The following is a 19,301-nucleotide window of genomic DNA, read 5'->3' on the forward strand; positions in this document are numbered from 1 at the left end:
ACTTCTTGTTTAACTCAGAGGAAAGAGTGGATCTAGTGATGATGCACCCACCTTTCTGACACTTATTCCCAGAGAAAGGGGCCAGGCAGCTGCACGTGAAGGTCCTCCCATGAACGAGGCAGTCCCCACCGTGTTCACAGGGGTTGGGCTGGCACGGATCTAAGACACATGACAAGAAGGCAATGTCAGTAAGGAATAGCAGGTGAGAAGTCCCCCACTTTTTCATCTAATTTCAGTCTCCTGCCCCAAATGAGAGAGTAACTACCAAGCCAGAAACTGGGGAAAGCAGGAAAACATACATTGTCCTTAAACAGCAAGGAAAATTGCAGTCACCTGACCAGAGAAAGGGATTCAAGTTAGTGAGAGGAGAGGCGAGAAGGAACCACGACTGTCTCCCCTCGGCCTGGCTTTGGACGGGGCCTTTCTCATTGAGAAACTCCCCTTTTCCCTCATCAGTGTTTTTCTCCTCCCAGTCTTGCTGGGAGTGCCACAGGGTCTGTCTCTGATGCTGAAGGTATTTCACAAGCCTGAAGACCTCCCCTACTTCCAGTGCCCAGGGGTGGAGGTCAGGAGTGGGGAAAGAAAACCCACCCCTAATGAAACGCAAGCTTTCTGAACATCAGGAGAGAAGACCAAAGGCAAGAGGGTGACAGAAGAATTGGCGGCGAGGAGGAAATGACCCAGTGGCCTTCATCTTTCTTCAACTACTTGTTCAGTTAGATTTTGTCATATTTCATCTGTGCCTGTGGCTTTCATGGTTGTCTGAATGGATCTTCCCTTGGGGAATTCTTTATCCTTCTGTTCACACACATTGTTCTTTGGTTCAGGAACTAGGATCCCTGGGCCCTGCTCTTGTTTTGATGGTCCCTTCTGATGTTCCCCCATGCCCTGTATCTTGGCCCTGCCTTCCAGGCCACTTTGCACAGTTACACAGCTTTTATTCCAGCTGCTAAGTGCTTTCCATTCCTTCTCCTGGTTTAGTCACATGGCATTGCTTGGACCCAGCTTCTTATTTTCTTTTCTGTCCCATTGCTGGGGTTAAGAAGCCACGAAAATAAAAACAAGTGTGGTAGGAGCACATGTGTGTGAATACACACACACATGCACACACACACACGATCTAACAACTGTGGAAAGCTTCTAAAGAGTGAAGGGAGAAAGAAAAAGTTGAAAGGGAAGGAAAAGTCCTGGCAAAGGCAGGAGGGAAGGAAAGTCCCAAAGCTGAATGTGCACATGCTACAGTCTGGTGCTCAAGGCTGACATGGATTTCCTGCATCCTTAGGGTCTGACCTGTAACCTAAGATATGGGAATGGTTTTGAACACAGCTGCTATTCACAGCATCAGGAAACCTGGACAATGTTGCATTAACTTGCTGCATGACCTTGGCTAAGTCAGCTCCTCTCTTAGCCTCACTTACCTCATCTGTCATTTGAGGGTAGGGGAGATGGTCTCTAAGAACCTCCCCAGTCCTCACAGCATATGAATCTAACAGAAGAAAAGCCAGTCCACATAATTTCTTCCATAGCTATTTTACAATGCTGGTCAGAGAGGAGGAGAGAGAGGCCCTTGCATGTGGTCCAATGTACACTCCCCTCTGTCCTTCTCCCAGGAGAGTCCCTGAAAGAGATTTGGTACCTACCAGCTTGGTCCTCAGTGTAGTACCAGTCAGGATTCTCAGGGTGGGTAAGTGTGCTACTGGTATTCTCTTCCTGATTATAATCCTCGTAGCTGTAGTCATACTGGTCAGGGGTCCAGTCTGCATGGTGGTAACAGGACAGAAGAAATACTAATCATTCTACTTAAATAGGTCAGCATTTTATTTAGTTGGACACCTTTTCCCCAAAGAATTCAAAGTCCTGCAGGAGGAATCATGTGTCTCTCCAGTTCTGCACAGTGAGGGGAGTGGAAAAGAGGGCTCAGGCTTTGCATCTTTTCACTTGGGGGATGTTATGACCAGGCAAGGTGGTGTTGACATTTAGCAGGGTCATGAGCACCTGATTGGAAGTGAAGAGAAGAAGCCAAGTCCCAGCTTTCTACTCCCTTGACCTTGGGTAAGCCAACTGTATTATCGAGTCTTGGTTTTCTCATCTTTGAACAGCAGGAAGAGGACTGGGACCTAGCACATCTACAGGGTCCTACATGGGGTCTGCCCGGGGTCAGATTACACTATACTTGAGTGCCTGGTTGGCTTATCCTGTGAATAATATTTCTTGATGGGACTTCATTTGTCACCAAGTTGAATGAAATCAAAGAAAACTCACCATTTTCCTTTTGATCATGGCATCAAACTACTCCCAAGCAGTATCTACAGAGTCATTTTAACAGATAACATTTATTGAGCCTTTACTATGTACCATGCCCTGTGCTAAGCACTTCACATGCACCGTCTAACTTCATCTTCATAAAAATCTAGGAGGTGTATTGTTCACTCTAAGTTGAGAAACCTGAGGCTGACAGAGATCTAGTAACTCGGCCAAGGTCACATAGCTACTAAAGTGCAGGATATGAACTATGGCAGTTTGTCTCCATATAACCCCTAAATCTCACTGGTTCAACTACAGCACTCAACTGTTTCAACTGGTGCCTTACATTGCCTCGGATATTCCCACACTTACCCTTGGGAAAACGTGTCCCACCATCCCCATTGAGTATCCAGCCTGCCCATTAGGAATTTCCCAAGGATAACCTTGTAAAAGTTTATGGATCTTGCCTACGGTTGTAAACCTTACACTAGACTGGTCATTGGGGAAAAAACAGGTATGTGTAAGGTTAGCTGGACTCAAGCTGTTTGTTCTCTGGGGCCTTGTGGGGACATCCTGGTAGCTCTGTGGCTGGTAGGTCTGTGGAAGTTTGGGATTTGAAGAAAATCAGGTTGACTTTGCTCTCTCCAGCCGGCGGGAGTATGGCAAGTCGGCAAGTTGAAGCTGCAAGGAAGCTGTCCAGAGATGCATATGATAATGAGGCAGGAGCAAATGCAGATAGCTGACTTGAAAAGGCACTCCTATGGAGCCAGCTGATGGCTTGGAGGATGGCACTTTACCTAAGCCTGATTATCAACCACATTATCTTACTCGTCTCTCAGTCATTCTGTTAGAGTCTTTATCTCTCTGGCTTTTGAAAAATCGACTTTTGCACAATGGCTGTTTTATATTTCCCATTAAAATGGAACTAGCTTTTTATTTCTTTTTTGAATACGCCAACTCTGGTTTCTTGCCAAAGTTTCACCTCATTTATCACAGTGTCAAGTCAAGACTCCCTTGGCTTGCTCATTATTTCTCCCGAACTGCTTTTCCCCACTATGAAAATGCTCCCGGGGAGGCCACCTTTTAGGGCTGAGGATCCAGGTTGAAGATAAGGCCATTGTCTTCCTGGAGCAAATAAAGTTTTCCTCCATCTAGCGTGATAAAGCAGAGAAAGAGAGGGAGAAAGTGAGAAAAAAAATGTTTTTCTGAGTTTGACATGAAAGATTTCAAACTGACATTTAGGAGAGACAATGGGGTTTGGTAATGAGATGATTGCATTGCTTAGTTATTTCTTTTTCTTTGGAGAGTTTATTTTTGTTTTCTAACAGGCGTTTATAGATAAGTGCCCTTTAGGTTGTTTCTGTAATTTCTCCCATCTCTCCCACAGGTTGGCAGTCAGATCGGCTAATCTTGGCATGGCCATTAAGAATTACTTCTTTTGCAGATATTTAGAAATGGGGAAGATTCTAATGTAGATGGTATGGTGTGACTTTTCCAGGTGATGAGGGATGAATGACATGTCTGTTAGAGGATTTTGACTTGAATCCAGACCTATTAACAAGGTCTGCTCACCTCTCAGTGAAGCCAAAGAAGAAATAAAATACGTAGGCTTTGAATCATATTCCTGCTAAGAAAGGCTTCCTATTCTCTAGGGCCTGTGGGCCTCAGTGGAGATGGATAGAGCCAGCAGAGCTCAGTGGCCCCAGATAGCCAGGGTGGAAGAAGCCAACTAGCTGGTGGATATGCAAGGAAAGTCACCAAGATCCTTTCCATTTGGGATGGGCTGCCATGTGATTCGAAGGTGCTTTATCGGAGCATCATCTGAGAGGGTTTCTCCACTTCCAGGCTTAAACCTTATTTTGTCTTTCCCATTATGTTGGCACTTAATCCTATTGTCTGTGTAAGTAACTTGTCTTGTGAACCTACAATGGACCAAGTGTTATGCCAGGTGCAGGATGGCATTGGGAATGGTGGAGAGTTATACAAATAAGAGTAGGATGTGGCCTTGCCCTCAAGGAAGCCTCCAGCCAAGGTTGGGTAGGGGATGAAAGCCAGCTAAGGAAGGAGATTAAAGAGCAGTGAAGAGGTGAGGGAGCTAGAAGCGACCAAGTCTAGGCCTAGTGCCCTCAAGTTCCACAGTGAAACTCTGCCTTGGTATGAGCCAATCTGATGACAAAAATAGCCCTTGATTCTCCACCCCCACTGTACCCATACCCTTTGCAAATGTGACTTTTCAGCTTCTCCCACCAAGAGATTGAGTCAGTTTCCCTGCCCTTGGTTCTGGGTTGACCTTAGGACATGCTTTGGTCAATAGCATGTGTGATGGAAGGATGGTGTGCCAGCTCAGAGCCTGGGCCCCAAGAAGTCTTGCTCTCTCTTGACTCTCTCTCTCTCCGGATCCTGGACCCATGTGACTGCCATGTGAACAGTTTGGCCTATTCTGCAAGAGCGTATGAGAACACGTGGACAACAGCTGGCCTAGTGGTCCTAGCTGAGGCCTCAGACACATAAGAAAGCCCAGTCAATATTCAGCAAGATAAGATGCCAGCCAATCTGCCAGCTTCTGCAGACACATGAGCAAGCCCAGTCAGGATCAACTGAGCCTGACGCAGCCCAGAAGAACTGCCCAGCTGAACCCAGCCAAGATTGTCAACCCAAAGAATTGTGACCTAAATATATGGTCAGTGGTTTAAGCTACTAAGTTTGGGGTAGTGTATTATGCAATAATAACAAACCGACACACAGGACTTGATTGATATTAGATTGCTAATGGGCTAGGAATTTTAGATACAAGAACATTCCTCTGTGGCCCAGTTGGCTGGAGAGTTTTAAGTGTCATAGCTGGATCTCAGATGGCACCTCTATCTTGGGTATTTGGTCTATCTTATTTGTTTCCTCCAACTAGATAGTTTATTAAGAGGAAGGGCCATTTCCATTCCTCTTTTAACCCCAGAGTGCCCAGCACAAAGCCCTACCTGTAGTTAATGTATGTGATTGACAGATTTATTTTTCCCTTAGTGGTCAAGCCTTCCTGCCTTCTGATTGGCCTGCATGCAGCTTTGCTGGCCAAAAAGATGGTGCCTGCTTAAAGCAGAGCAAATAGGGAATTTCAGTAAGAAACTGTGTGAGAAATGGGTCAAATGTACTTGGCAAATAAAATACCTGATGAACTCTGTAGAAATCTAGAAACTCATCCACATATTTTCCTGGGGAGAGAGGCACAGCAGCCTGACATACATTTTGGTGCCACTGGTAGATTGTAGAAAAACAGTTCAGGTTTAAACATAGATTATTTGTAAGTTTCTTGAGGCTACAGAAAAGGGAAGAGCTTTGGGAAAGAAAGGGGCAGGTGTTCGAGCATTTTCTATCAGGAATAAAAAGAAATTCTTGTGGGTTTGTCTAGTTTTCAGAGTCTGTTTCTAGAAATTATCAGGAAGGATCACGAGAGTATCCTGAGTTAAGCCAAATTATCCTAATAATAGGTTATAATGTACTGAGTATTTTCTAAATATCAGACACTAAACTAAATAAATGTGGTTACCCACAATCTTACTTCACCCTAAAGCAACCCTATGGCACAGGTCCTATTTTGCAGATAAGGAAAAATGAAGGCCAAAGGAGATGACATCATAACCCAGGTCTACCTAACTCCAAGTCTTATGTGCCTTTTTACGATCCTGGAACCTCTTATAGGTTTGGGTTTCATGAAACTCCATGGGTTTTAGCTTTCAGGAAGTAACATACATTGGGAAACCTTCTTAAGCTCATGTTCTGGGTCCCTTGACCAGGATTAACTCGGTCCATGTTCGGGGTCTCTCAGAAAATGCTCAGAGTTCCTGCGATGGGGGCTTTGCAGCTGCTCTGGTTAAGGAGCTTGCCAGATGTGTGGAACGGAATCAAAATCCCCGGAATGTCGTCCCTGTTGGCGTCATCCATCACTGTGGCACAGACGGCTCCTCTGAGGGCCTCCTCCAAACCCCAGACCTGTCGGCCTGCATTTGACGCTTCCAATCTGGCTGGCAGGGCAAGCCCAGCAGAGACTCTCGCTGGCAGGCAGTAGGACAGCTGATGGATGGGCTCAGCCTGCATTGCTGGGCAGAGCCAAGCCAGCTTTGAAGAGGCATTTCCACAGGCCTGCTGGCTGTCGTGGCACCTGCTTTGGGGAGATGGGCAGAGTCTGTGCTGTTTGCTGGCTACCTCCTCCACCACCCATTGGGGACTGTGGACTGGACACCTTCTGCTCCAGCAAGGCCCTCACCATGCGCTGTCTCCAGCAAGACCAACCAAAGAAGCAGCTTGCCCGTGGGCACGAGCATGGGGTCTCCTTCGCCACATGGTTGTCTAGAGCCAGCAGGGAGCTGACAAATACCATCAAAGCACAACTCCTTTGAAAGGTTAAGTCAGATACTGAACAGGGATGTTTTTAAACTGAATCTACTCTTTGCAAAAAGGCCCAACCTCGACATCTCAGCCCATTCCCCGGAGGCTATGACATCTCAAGATGGACTCTGGATCCCAGGAGCAGTCTGCTTTGGGGTCCGTTCATGCACACACCAAACTGTCTGAAGCTGTTGGCAGAGTTCTTGTAGGGCCCAGTTTCTTGAGAGTTAAATTCAATACTCTTCACTCCCTATAAGTGGTTTTTCAGCCTGTGCTTAAAAAGCCTCCAGTGATGGGAAACTCATTACCTCCTGAGAAACCAATGGCCCATTCAGATTTCTGGACAACTCTGATGGTGAGAAAGTTCTTCCTGTTGGCAGATCAAATCTGACCCTGTAGCTCCCAGTCTGTTTGATTAAAGCTATAAATCTATGGGCACATAGGCTAACTCCACTCCCTTTCCATGATCTCTGTTCAGTAGGGCCACTGCTTACAGTTGTTCGAGTTGTTCACTGCACAATTCCGGGGTGTCATGAACTCACTGAAGATGTCTCTTACAACTTTCTGGCAGCTGGCAGTAAAGTCAAGGGCCTTTGAGTCTTCCGCACTTCTTTTTCTTCCACTGTGTCACCCCGTAGCTTCTACAGCCCAGTATCCCTGAAAATCAGACCCAAGGATCCCCTTCAGTGGTGCCTGAGCAGTTTGTGCTCAAGGCTGGGGAAGAGACCACCCTTCCAGTCCCTTGGTCTCAGCTCCTCCCTGGACTCCTTGTGTGGGTGGTGGTGTGGCCGTCAGCTAGGGGATGACTCTCTGAAATACATGCCTTTGGAGGAACTGAACTAGGTGTCATTGAATAGCTTTTGTGTTGAGGAAAAACACGGATTTTCTCAAAACCCCACACACCATGTCCACGCCCATATACACTTCTCCTCAACTCCACAAATGTCCGTGGAGCACCTGGGACAGAACGAAGACCTGGCCTTATCTTTCTGCCCATCCAGGGGTTTGCTGCTGGAGAATATTGACTGTCAAACTGAATTTGGCCCAGTTACTGCTATCTTCGTGCCAAATAAATCCCTGATTCAAGGTTCAGATGTGGCCACAGTGCCACAGTCTCTGTGTGTTGTCTGCCTGGCTATGGCGCTCCATGGGTGACCAGCCTGTATCTCTACCAGTGGGGATGTTGGCCTCTGGCCAGATGGAGTGGTGAGCAGAATTTTCTCACCCGGGGCTCAGAGCTGCAAAGGGAGACTCGAACCCAGAGCCAAAGGACCAGGAGTGGATGATGTGGAAGGAGTGGCCCTGCCTAGCCTGTGCATGCTGTGGGCACAAGGCCGAGGACACAAGAAAGGGAGACGATAGGAGAGTGAGTCTGTGAGACAGAGAGCCTGTGTGAAGTTACAGGACCCACCGGGTGGTAGACGCGTTCAGCCTGAGGAAGCAAACCATTTGGGCAGAGTGGACAATGGCAGAGGTGCTGGTGAGAGGGTATCACCAGGCCAGGTCAGCCTGGAGGCCGCCCTTCCACAGAAAGAGGTGGCGCGGATGAGTGCGGCACAGGGCCGGCCTCCCCGGAGCCAGGTGTTATCCCACCTCATCCTTGCTTTGCCTTGGCCTTTCACCTCATTTTAGCCTCCAATTCGCTGTGTGGCCAGGAGTAAGTTGCTTCCCCTCTCTGGGCTTCAGTTTCTTTACAAAATCAAGGATTTTAACTACGTAGGCAGTATTTCCCTTGGGACCCTGAGCCGGGGCTCAGTGGTGTCCACAGGAAACTCAAAATTACGTGAAGCATTATGGGTGCACACATTTTGAGGGCAAGTTCTCAAAGGTGCCTGTGACACCCTGGAGCCAGTTGAACCCTGGGGTCCCTCCAACACTTCCATACTTAGGCCTCCTTTTCTCCAGCCCAGAACCAGCCTGGGATTGGTGGGAAGCCCCTAGGAGATCAGCGCACTCACCTGGGTCCAGGCTTTCCAATAAAGACATCAGGGAGAACTGAAAAACAAAACAACATAGCAGATCAGTGTTGAGACGGGGCTCGGCCGGGCGCGATCCTCAGGTGTCAGCCAGGGGAGACCGTACGGGGTGCAGGTGCACTGTGTGCTTTCTGATGGTTGTGGCTGGGATGGAGGTTGAAGGGAGGGGGATGGGGTGTGTTTGAAGATACACACCCCCCCACCACCACCTATGCACGCTGAGCACTGAAGCATTGTCCTTCTCCACAGCAGGGGGTTGTGTCGCTTGTCTGCCCCTGTCCTTGCTTTGGAACATGGCTGCCCAGGTACTGGTGTGCTCGTCAGTTGCAGTGAGTTTCATCTACTCCCTGCCTGATCACGCATTGCTGCATTTCATCCTTACAACAGCCCTATGAAGAGGCTTGCATCAGCCTTGTTTATAGATGAGAAAATTTGGACTCGGAGGTCACGTAGCTGTGGTAGGATTTGGAATTCGTGCTGAAATCTAGGTGATTTCTTCAGGTGACAGTTCCTGGGGATTTGGGGATGAACAGACACTTAAAACTCCCCAGTGGCTTCCCATTGTTCTTAGAATAGAATGCAAACACCTGCCATGATCTACAAAGCTCCTCCCATACCCCTCCCTCCCATTGCCCCTTACTAAGCTTCAGCCACACCTGGCTTCAAAATGGCACAAGCTAAATTCCTCCCACCTCAGGGCCTTGGCAATTGTTGCTGCCTGGAAGCCCTCCTCCATGACCTTCGCTAGGCCTCAGTTTAAACGTCATCTTCCCTGAGATATCCCATCAATATAACATTTCCCTGTCCCCATTGTTTTGTCACTGCACTTGTTTATTCCCTCCATGATCCTTACTGCAGTGCAGAGCTTTACATTTATTTATTTTCGTGTCACCTGTCTCTCACATCAGACTCTGTCCTCCAGAAAGGCAGGGATTTTATCTGTTTTGTCATTGATGTATTGCCCCATACCTAGCATAGAGCTTGGCACATGGCATTCCTCAAAAAGATTTGCTGAATAAATAAATAATGATATAAAGAGTTCCTTTAATATGCAGTACTCAACCCAAAAAAGAAAGTTTTACTCATTTAATACCTGGAGTACGCTCTTCCACTTTAATCAGGGGTCAGCAAATAAGGGCCCTTGGGCCAAGTCTAGCAGTTGTGTTTTTGTAAACAAAGTTTTACTGGAAAACAACCATGCCTGTTTGTTTATGGCTGCTTTTGTAGAGAGAATGTATCACCCCAAATATTTATTATCTGACACTTCACAAACAAAGTTTGCTGAACCTTGATTTAAAGAAATAAGAGTTCTACCACCAGACAGCTTTCCTTTTGGGTCTTGGCTGCCAGAAAGCTGAGATCAATGAGATACATCAAGCTAGGCAGTTTGGTATATTCGCTGCTTCTACCCTCTGCAGAATTTCTAATTTTCTGTTTTCCTGTAGTCTTCGTTACATGATTTTGGGAAGTAGGTAGATGATACATTAGGAAAGAAAAATAAAAAGAAGAATGCATCCGAATACGATGTACTGAGGATGTACAATATCAACAGATAGTATTGGCAAAAATGCTTACCCTGAATTTACTCATGAGGAACATGACAGATCCAAATTGTGAGGTTCAAATTGCAGGACATTCTACAAAACACCTAGCCTAGCCTCCAGCAAAATGTCAACACCATAAAAGACAAAAAAAGACGGGAAGACTGTATTTTTAGTAAAGGACATGGCAACGAAATGCAGTGTGTGACTCTTAGTTGGATCCCGGATTTAAAAACAATGGCATAAAGGACATTGAGTGCTGTGGTTTGTGCTGACTTGGATATTTGTCCTCTCCAAACCTCATGCTGAAATTTGATCCCCAGTGTTGGAGGTGGGGCCTCAATGTTGGGTCATAGGGGTGGATCCATTACGAATGGATTAGTGTTCTCCCTCAGGGTAAGCAAGATTTCACTCTATTAGTTCCTAGGCGAGCTGGTTGTTAAAAAGAGCCTGGCACCTCCACCTCTCCCTCTCGCTTCCCCTCTTGCCATGTGATCTCTGCACACTGGCTTCCCTTTCCCTTCTGCCATGAGTGGAGGCAGCTTGAGGCCCTTTCCAAAAGCAGCTGCCCAATCCTGGACTTTCCAGCCCTCAGAAATCCAAGTCAAATAAACCTCTTTTTTAAAAAAATACATCACCCAGCCTCAGGTATTCCTTCGTAGCAACACAAAATGGACTAAGACACTGAAACAAATGGGAAATTTTAATATAGACATATTAGACAATATTATTGTGTCAATGTTGACTTTCTTGAGAGTAAACAATGGCATTGCAGTTCTGTAGGAAAATGTACTTATTCTTAAGAGACGGTGGCCAGGTGTGGTGGCTCATGCCTGTAATCCCAGCACATTGGGAGGCTGAGGTGGGCAGATCACGAGGTCAGGAGATCAAGACCATCCTGGCTAACAGTGAAACCCCGTCTCCACTAAAAATACAAAAAATTAGCCGGGCGTGGTGGTAGGTGCCTGTAGTCCCAGCTACACGGGAGGCTGAGGCAGGAGAATGGCGTGAACCTGAGAGGCGGAGCTTGCAGTGAGCTGAGATTGCACCACTGCACTCTAGCCTGGGTGACAGAGAAAGACTCTGTCTGAAAAAAAAAAAAAAAAGAGAGACGCTTGGTGAAGTATTTAGAGTGATGTCTGCAATTTACTTGCAAATGATTCAGCAAACAAACAGACAAAGAAAACAACTATACACACACACAGGAGAATGAGAGACACAGCAACTATAATGACATTTTAACAATTGTGGCATCTATCTGATGAAGAATATTCATTGCATTATTCTTTCCACTTTTCTGTACGTTTGAAAAATTACAAAATAACATGTTAGTTGGGGGAAAGGAATGCAAAAAAAGAAAGAGAGGCCATTTGTTATCTGGGACTGTGCCTCTGTCTAATGACTTCCTGGCTAACCACCTCCCGCACACCCTGTTTCTGCAGGCAGTGAGATGGGACAGGTGTTCTGTTTGGGGGCTGAGGGTGGGGGTTGGTATTGGGGACGCCTGGCAGACGAAGGGCAGCTCAGGCCTTAGGGGTGCTCCTGGGCCTAGGGTGCTTGAACAAGGATTGGCAGAAATGGGTACCTCTGGGGGGTGAGTGCCAGAGAGGTGCCATGAGGGGACCCTAATATGGTTTGGCTGTGTCTCCACCCAAATCTTATCTTGAACTGTAGCTCCCATAATCCCCATGTGTCATGGGAGGGACCATGTGGGAGGTAATTGAATCATGGGGGCATGTTTTTCCTGTGCTGTTCTCATGATAGTAATTAAGTCTTATGAGATCTGATGGTTTTATACAGGGCAGCTCCCCTGTACACACTATCTTGCCTGCCACCACGTAAGACGTGTCTTTTGCCTTCTGCCATGATTGTGAGGCCTCCCCAGCCATGTGGAACTGTGAGTCTATTAAACCTCTTTTTCTTTATAAATTACGCAGTCTTGGGTATGTCTTTATTAGCAGCATGAGAATGGACTAATACACTAAGACCTCAAGGACAAAGGTTACCCCACCTTCAATCTCACCCTCATCACCTCCAGTCATCTGGGCCTTAGTACTGGTCCTTTCTCCCTGCCATGCCTTTCTCAGGGCAGGGCCCGTCTGTCTAGACCTGTCTCCACCCAGTCCTGAGGAGATTCCCTACAAATTCTTCTCTTTGAACTGCATAGGATGGGCCATGCCCTAAGAAGTGGGCAGAAGACTTTGAGGGACATCCTTCCTCAGGATCCAGCACGGAAGGGCCCTCCAGGACCTGCACCTGGGCCAGCGTTGCACATCCTGGCTCTAGCTGGAGCCTGAGGGACAGCCGGGTGCCATGCTGCCTACAGCCAGCAGGTGGCAGACGTGTCCTTCCTAGGAGCTGGCGCTCGGAGGGAAACCAAACAAAAAGAAAGCTGAGACTTCCTGGGCTGGGCTCTCAGGGAGCCTGAAGCTGATGTGCGGCTTGGGCTGCCTGTCAGGCGGTCGCCGGAATCTGAAGCAAGTCACTCATTTTGTGACCCACAGTGTCCACCCACAGAGAGCGGCCGTGGTGCAACGTGGAAACTGGTAGCCCAGCACCGGGCTGGATATTTGGGGACCATATGGGAAAGTCCCGGCTGAGAATGGATTACTTATGCCTGTATCCGGATCCCTGAAACTAACCTGGATGATGGCAGGTGGGAAGGGTGGACACAGTATTTGCCTCCTTTCATTCCATCATTCCATTAACTCTTACCCCAGAGACAAGGAAAGAAGAACGCTTACTCCTGCGACTTGCACATCCAAAGAGAAAGATCAATGCAAGAGTAGGAGCAAGAGATAACTAAGAAGCAGAAAACTGATGTCAGTTCACATTCCTTTAGAGCTGACAATGTGCCATCAGCTGTGCTAAATATTTTGCTTGCATTTTGTCTTGTTTGTTGCACACAATACTTCACAATTTAGGTATTATGATTAGGTCCATGTTAGAGGTGAGAAAACTGATGTTTTCAGATATTAAGTTGTCTAAAATAACTTAACTAGAAAATGCTGGAGCCAGGACAGGAGAGCGTCGGTCTCACATCAGAGTCCTTGCTCTTAGTCACCATTGCCGTGAGGGACCAGGAAGCTGCCACGTGTATACAGTAATAAAGCGAGGATGGAGGAGAAAGAAACAGAAAAGCTCCTTAACCTTAAGAGAAGCAGGTGTTGAGCTAGGTTCAAAATCAGGGGCACTGTTCTTGGAACACTTTATAAAAAGGCCTATCTGTAGGCTGGGTGCGGTGGCTCACGCCTGTAATCCCAACATTTTAGGAGGCCGAGGTGGGCAGATCACTTGAGGCCAGGAGTTGGAGACCAGCTTGGCCAACATGGCAAAACCCCATCTCTACTAAAAATACAAAAATTAGCCAGGCATGGTGGCAGGCGCCTGTAATCCCAGTTACTCGTGTGGCTGAGGCACAAGAATTGCTTGAACCCGGGAGGTGGAGGTTGCAGTGAGCTGAGATCGTGCCACTGCACTTCAGCCTGGGTGACAGAGTGAGAGTGTCTTAAAAAAAAAAAAGCTTGTCTAATCTGGCCTAGGCCTGGCTAGGCCTGGCAGGCCACAGAGAGGGCCTACTTAGCCCCAGTGACAGCTGGAGAAAGTACAAAAGTCAGATTGAGCCTCAACCAGCCTCCTATTGCGGTAAATACATCTTAACAAACATCTCCACCCACATCAAAAGGCATGTACGCCACTGCTCACTTCTCCCACCACATCCATTCCTAGTTTCAACAGGGCTAAAATAGCACGTGGTCCCAGCTGAGCCATCTTCTCTTAGAGGGTGGACGCTGCTGCTTCTGCACATGGTAAAGTAGCTGCTTTGTAGTATATTTAGAAAGACCATTCTAGATCCAACTACCGTTTCTTCTACTCCACACTTGGGATTTCTCAATGGATCCCTGGCTTAGGACACTGACCTCAAAGTTAAGAGCAGGCCCTTAGCAATGTTAAACTGCCTAAACCACCAGAGTCTCAAAGTCTGGTGTCCTCCCAGGTTAAGGCTGGTTAGTGAGGAAGGCAGGGAGAGAAGGATCCCGTGTCGCTGAGTCTTACTGATTTACAGTGTAATCTCCTTGGTTGTGGGGTGCACATACATATAATCTATTTTGTCCTATCTTTAATCCAGTGATTATTTCAACTAAGATTCTTCCTCTGCCTTCCAGAATTCCAAAACTTCTGGAAGACAAAACAGAAAGTCTAAAAGTCTAAGTTGATGTGTTCCAGGAATTCACTGGTAGAAAATGTTCTCAGAGGGATTAGGAGGCAGTGACGGGGGAGATGGGGCCAGATTTGTCTTTTGGGGAAAGAGGCTCAGCTCAGAATGAACTAAGAGCAGAGAAATCTTCTGCTTGCTGGGTAAAAGGCTGGGACTCTAATCACACCATCCCTTCCTCCTTGCATGTTCTACCCTATGCCTGGTGGTAGTCCACATGTTGCCAACCACCAGGGAGGGACTGCATTACTCCCAAGGGCAGCTGGGGAGGAGAGACCTCTACACTATGGCTATGGTTAAGGCTTGCAACCGCTGGACTGGAAGGTGGACAGGGACAAGTGTGCACAGTTCAGCAGGGCCAGTCCCCCTGCTGGGCAAAGAGCTCAAGGCCAGAGCGAGTAGTGGAGGTGGCAGAGGGCAGAGGCTGCCGGTGTCCAGGCCAAGTCCTGCCTCATGTTGTTCTTCTCTGGCTCCTGCTACAAAGATAAGCGACGTCATTTCAGCCTGAGTTGAAATCATCGCTGGATTAAAGATAGGACAAAATAGACTAGATGTATACACTCCCCACCTCCAAGAAGATTACACTATAAATCAGTAGGATTCAGAGACACGGGCTCCTTCTCTCTCTGCCCCTCCCTGACTTTCTGTCTAACCAACTTTATCCTAGAAGACACCAAGATGAGCAGTTGTGCCAAGCCACTCAGTCCTTTTATTTGAAAATTGCGGTAACTTACACAGAACATCACGTTTATCGTTTTGACCATTTGTAAGTGTACCATTCAGTGATACTAATTACATTCACAATGCTGTGTACCCATCACCACGCTCTAATCCCCAAACTTTTTCATCATCCCCAACATAGACTGTACTCGTTGAACAGAAATGCCTCCTTCTTCTCCCTCAGCCCTGCTAATCTCTAGCCTATTTTCTGTCTCTGTGTATTTGGCAATTCTAAGTATCTCATGGAAGCGGGATCCTACAATATTTGTCCTTCTGGGACTGCCTTTATTTCACTATGCGTCATGTTTCCAAGGTCTTCTAGGTAGCATGTATCAAACTTTCCCTCCTTTTTACAGCTAAGCAGTATTCCATTGTCACCATCTATCTAAACACATGTTGTTTATGCGTTCATATCTTGATGGACATGGGTCATTTACACCTTTTGGCTATTGTGAATAATGCTGCTATGAACATTGGTGTACAGCTTTCTGTTCGTTTCTGCTTTCAGTTCTTTTAGATATGTGCTTAGATGTAGAATTGCTGGGTCCTAGGGTAGTTCTACGTTTAACTTTGTCAGGGACCGCCATACTGTTTTCCACAGTGGCTGCACCATTTTACATACCTACCAGTGAGAGTTCCAATTTCTCCACATTCTCACCCACACTTGTTATTCCCCATTCTTGAAAATGATAGCCATCCTAACAGGTATGAAGTGAGCCATCCTAATAGGTGTGAAGTGGTGCCACTCCGTCCCTTCGTAGGCACAGGAATCTTGCCCTTCTTGCTTTTGCACACGTTGCTCAATGCCGTCTCAAGACTGGCAGGTTCACGGCAGCTTTGCTTTCACCTGAAGCTTAGGGCAAGGGGGCAAAGACTCTCATGGGGAAATGTGGAAGCCAAAGGAGAAGGCGCTGGCCAGCAGTGCCTGTGGATGGTTTCCTTCCTGGATACCTGGGTGAAGCTGTTCACCAGACCACAGTGATGAGCCAGGAGCCACTATAGAGAGGAACTGGCTTAGACCCTTCATCTGCAGAGGAGGAAGCTGAGGCCCAGCATGGTGAAGTGGCTTCACCATGGACAAGGTCAAGGATGCATTTGGGCAGGGGAGGGACTCAAGCTCGGGTCTCTTGGCTCTGACACTGGTCACCTGTGCTTGGCTCAGAGGGACTCTGTGCAGCTTCCCTGCTCTAAAGCCCAGGGCTGGCCACTCTGACCATGCCCAGCTAAGGGCTGAGCTGCAGCTTCCTGTGACAGTGGCAGGCAGAGATGGGATGGGGTAAGAGGCAGAAAGAGAAGAGTCCCATTTGTACATCCGAAGAATTTCCATTTTAAAGACATTGGTTCTTAAACCTCAATGTGCATAAGAATTGTCTGGGCAGCTTGATAAAAATACAGATCCCTGGGGCCCACCTGCAGAGGTTGTGTGTCCATGGGTCTGAGGTGGGCCGGGAACACAACACCCATGTTCCACCAGTGCCCAGGCGACTCTGCCCTTGGCCACACTTTGGTTATACCAAGCTCTCTTGGATGGGAAGCTTCTGGCTGAGGGGACTCAGGGCCTATTTTTGCTCCTGTGCAAGTTGTTGAGTTTCTCTGTGCCTCAGTTTCCCCAGTTATAAAAGTAAGACTTCCCTCTCCCAATTCCAGTGTTTTATTCAAGGAGCTTTGGCTGCTCAGGAGGAGAACGGCATTTGCAATGATTACTCTGCAGGTGAGACTTGGTGAGAAATACCTGTACAAATGGCTCATCCCAGGGACTTGGGGCAAACAGATGGTGGTGGAGGGGAGCTTTGAAGGTTAGGGAGTGAGGCCATCCAAGACAAGGAGCCTGGGTAAAAATTCTGCATCTGATAATGCTCTTGGAGGACTTTTTAAAAGGCAAGCAAAGGCCAGGTGCGGTGGCTCACGCCTGTAATCGCAACACTTTGGGAGGCCAGGGCAGGTGGATCACTTGAGGTCAGGAGTTTGAAACCAGCCTGGCCAGGATGGTGAAACCCTGTGTCTACCAAGAATACAAAAATTAGCTGGGCGTAGTGGAGGGTGCCTGTAATCCCAGCTACTTGGGAGGCTGAGTCAGGAGAATCGCTTTAACCTGGGAGGCAGAGGTTGCATTGAGCCAACATCACACCATTGCACTCCAGCCTGAGCAACAGAGTGAGATTTTATCTTAAAAAAAAAAAAAAAAAAAAAAAAAAAAAAAAATTTAAGACAAGCAAGTGGACAAAACCAAAGCGCAGCTGAGAGTGCGGCCTGCCTTATAAGCACAAGCCCCCCCTTTGCCCTTTTTGGTCAATCAGCCCCAGCAAATAGCCCAGGGCTTCAGGAAGGTAACTCCTCCGCTGGGCATCAGCACCACCTCTGCTGAAGCTGTGCTCACTCCTGCGCTTTCCAAGGCAGCAGATGTGAGCCATGGGGGTACCTGAGTTGATTGAGGTGGTGCCTAGCCAGGACGTGAAATAACAGCATTAGAATAAAACAGAAACAGCGTGAGAAAGTCTTTCTTTTCTCAGGTTGACTGTCCTTCCAATCCCACCAGGGGGAAGGACTGGGGGGTGCTGGTGTCTCTATCCTCTGCCTCCTGCTGTTCTTTCCTCTAAGGAGGAGAAAGCTGCTTCAGGCTCAGAGCTTTAGCATGTCACCAGCAGCCAGCTAGAATTCAATGACATCACTTCGCTTTCTTTGTAGTAATGACAATTTCCTTTAGAACTAAATCAATTTAGAGAAACGGTGAGTCTTTAACAAAAGTATTAAGAAACTAATTTGGGCGTTGGCAGAATTTCTGAAGATGGCTTCATTCATGACTGAAGTTTTGAAAACACTGAATGAACTGGTTTGCTAGCTGGCAAGACTCGATCCTTGTGATGTTGGAAAGCAAAGCTTCGGGGCTACTGAGGGAGCGTCCAGGTGGGAGTGACTTTGTCTCCTGCTGGAAGCTGGAGTCTCAGGCTGCTGCCCATTTTGACACCTTTGACACCACACGGAACGGTCTTGTTTGTCTTTGGGCGGTGCCAGGCATGATGATCTCAACCACAGTGCTTATGAGCAAAGAACTTGGCGTTGGACAGACCTTGAATCCCAGAACTGTAACCTCCCAGAGGTGCCATCTTGGGTAGACGATTTAACTGATCTATGCTTCGTTTCTTGTCTATGAAATGAGAATGACATTGGTCCCTGCCTCATAGGGTTTGGGGGAAGCTTAAATGAGATAATAAACATAAAGCATGCCTCATCTGGTATAGGTAAAGACTTTATAAGTGGTTGCTGCTACTATTAATTATTATGATTACTCTTACTGCGATTATTATTAGCCACTGTTGTCAGTGAGTTCGTTTTGTTTCCTCAGGGTGCACCCCTGCCGGAAGGGCCGACTAAGGAGAACTTACTCAGCGTCAACTTTTCCTGGAACTCGTTTGCGGGTCACAGGCATGGCGCACCAACCCCCTCCCCCCACCATTTTCCTGGGATCATTGCCAAGTCTTAAGCCAGGAAAGCTTGTTATATTAATTATGAAGAAAAAGCATGTTTTATTTAAAATCCTGGCTGCCGAATATTCTGCCATGCTGTTTCTCTGTGACAGCAGAATTGCTCTTGCATTTAGGAAACTCTAATGAATTTAAAATATAAATATACCTGTGCCTATATACGTGTGTGATTTCCCGCGACCCGATTTCCCTAAATACTAGTGTACACCGCTAAAGGTAATGAGTTGGACTTGTGCTTCGGATCAGTTAAAAAAAAAATCTATGAGAATTTGCAGTGAAATTCAGTCCCTCCCCTTTCTCTAAGACTGTGTAGATGGCAGTAAGAGGGAGGAATGCCTCTTCAGTCTCTCCTAGGCCCAAAAGAGACCAGCATTCTGGAGGCTTTGAAAAGAGTGGCTCCCATCTTCCTGTCCAAGGCCTTGTTTGGTCCTGGAGCCCATGCAGGTGTGGATGCTTGAATTAATCGGATGCTGAGCCTGGTCACTTGCCCATCTCACACTGGGTCCGATAAGTCAATATCCACAGCGTTTCTGAGCAATAGCCAGAGAAGTGCACTAAGGCAGAACCAGGCAGACAATGCATACTGGTCAAGAGGAAGGCTTCTAGATAGTATAGGGGCCAGGCATGATGTCTCACACCTGTCATCTCAGCACTTTGAGAGGCCAAGGCAAGAGGATCATTTAAGGTCAGGAGTTCGATACCAGCCTGTGGAACACAGCAAAAACCAGTCTCTATGAAAAAA

The 19,301-nt window shown here is 47.3% G+C and overlaps 1 protein-coding gene across 1 annotated transcript in view; it reads right to left on the reverse strand.

Moving 5' to 3' along the window:
- Positions 1–19,301, reverse strand: part of HABP2 (hyaluronan binding protein 2) — a 38,679-nt gene that overhangs the window by 12,779 nt on the left and 6,599 nt on the right. Inside the window, exons 2-4 of the mRNA XM_017892502.1 lie at positions 8,583–8,619; positions 1,641–1,757; positions 52–159 (exon numbers count right to left, since the gene is read on the reverse strand). Of these exons, the coding sequence (XP_017747991.1) occupies positions 52–159; positions 1,641–1,757; positions 8,583–8,619 (262 nt within the window). The remainder of the gene's footprint in view (positions 1–51; positions 160–1,640; positions 1,758–8,582; positions 8,620–19,301) is intronic.

Source organism: Rhinopithecus bieti, unplaced genomic scaffold, assembly GCF_001698545.2.
Source record: "Rhinopithecus bieti isolate Rb0 unplaced genomic scaffold, ASM169854v2 scaffold_21201, whole genome shotgun sequence".
Classification (NCBI taxonomy): domain Eukaryota; kingdom Metazoa; phylum Chordata; class Mammalia; order Primates; family Cercopithecidae; genus Rhinopithecus; species Rhinopithecus bieti.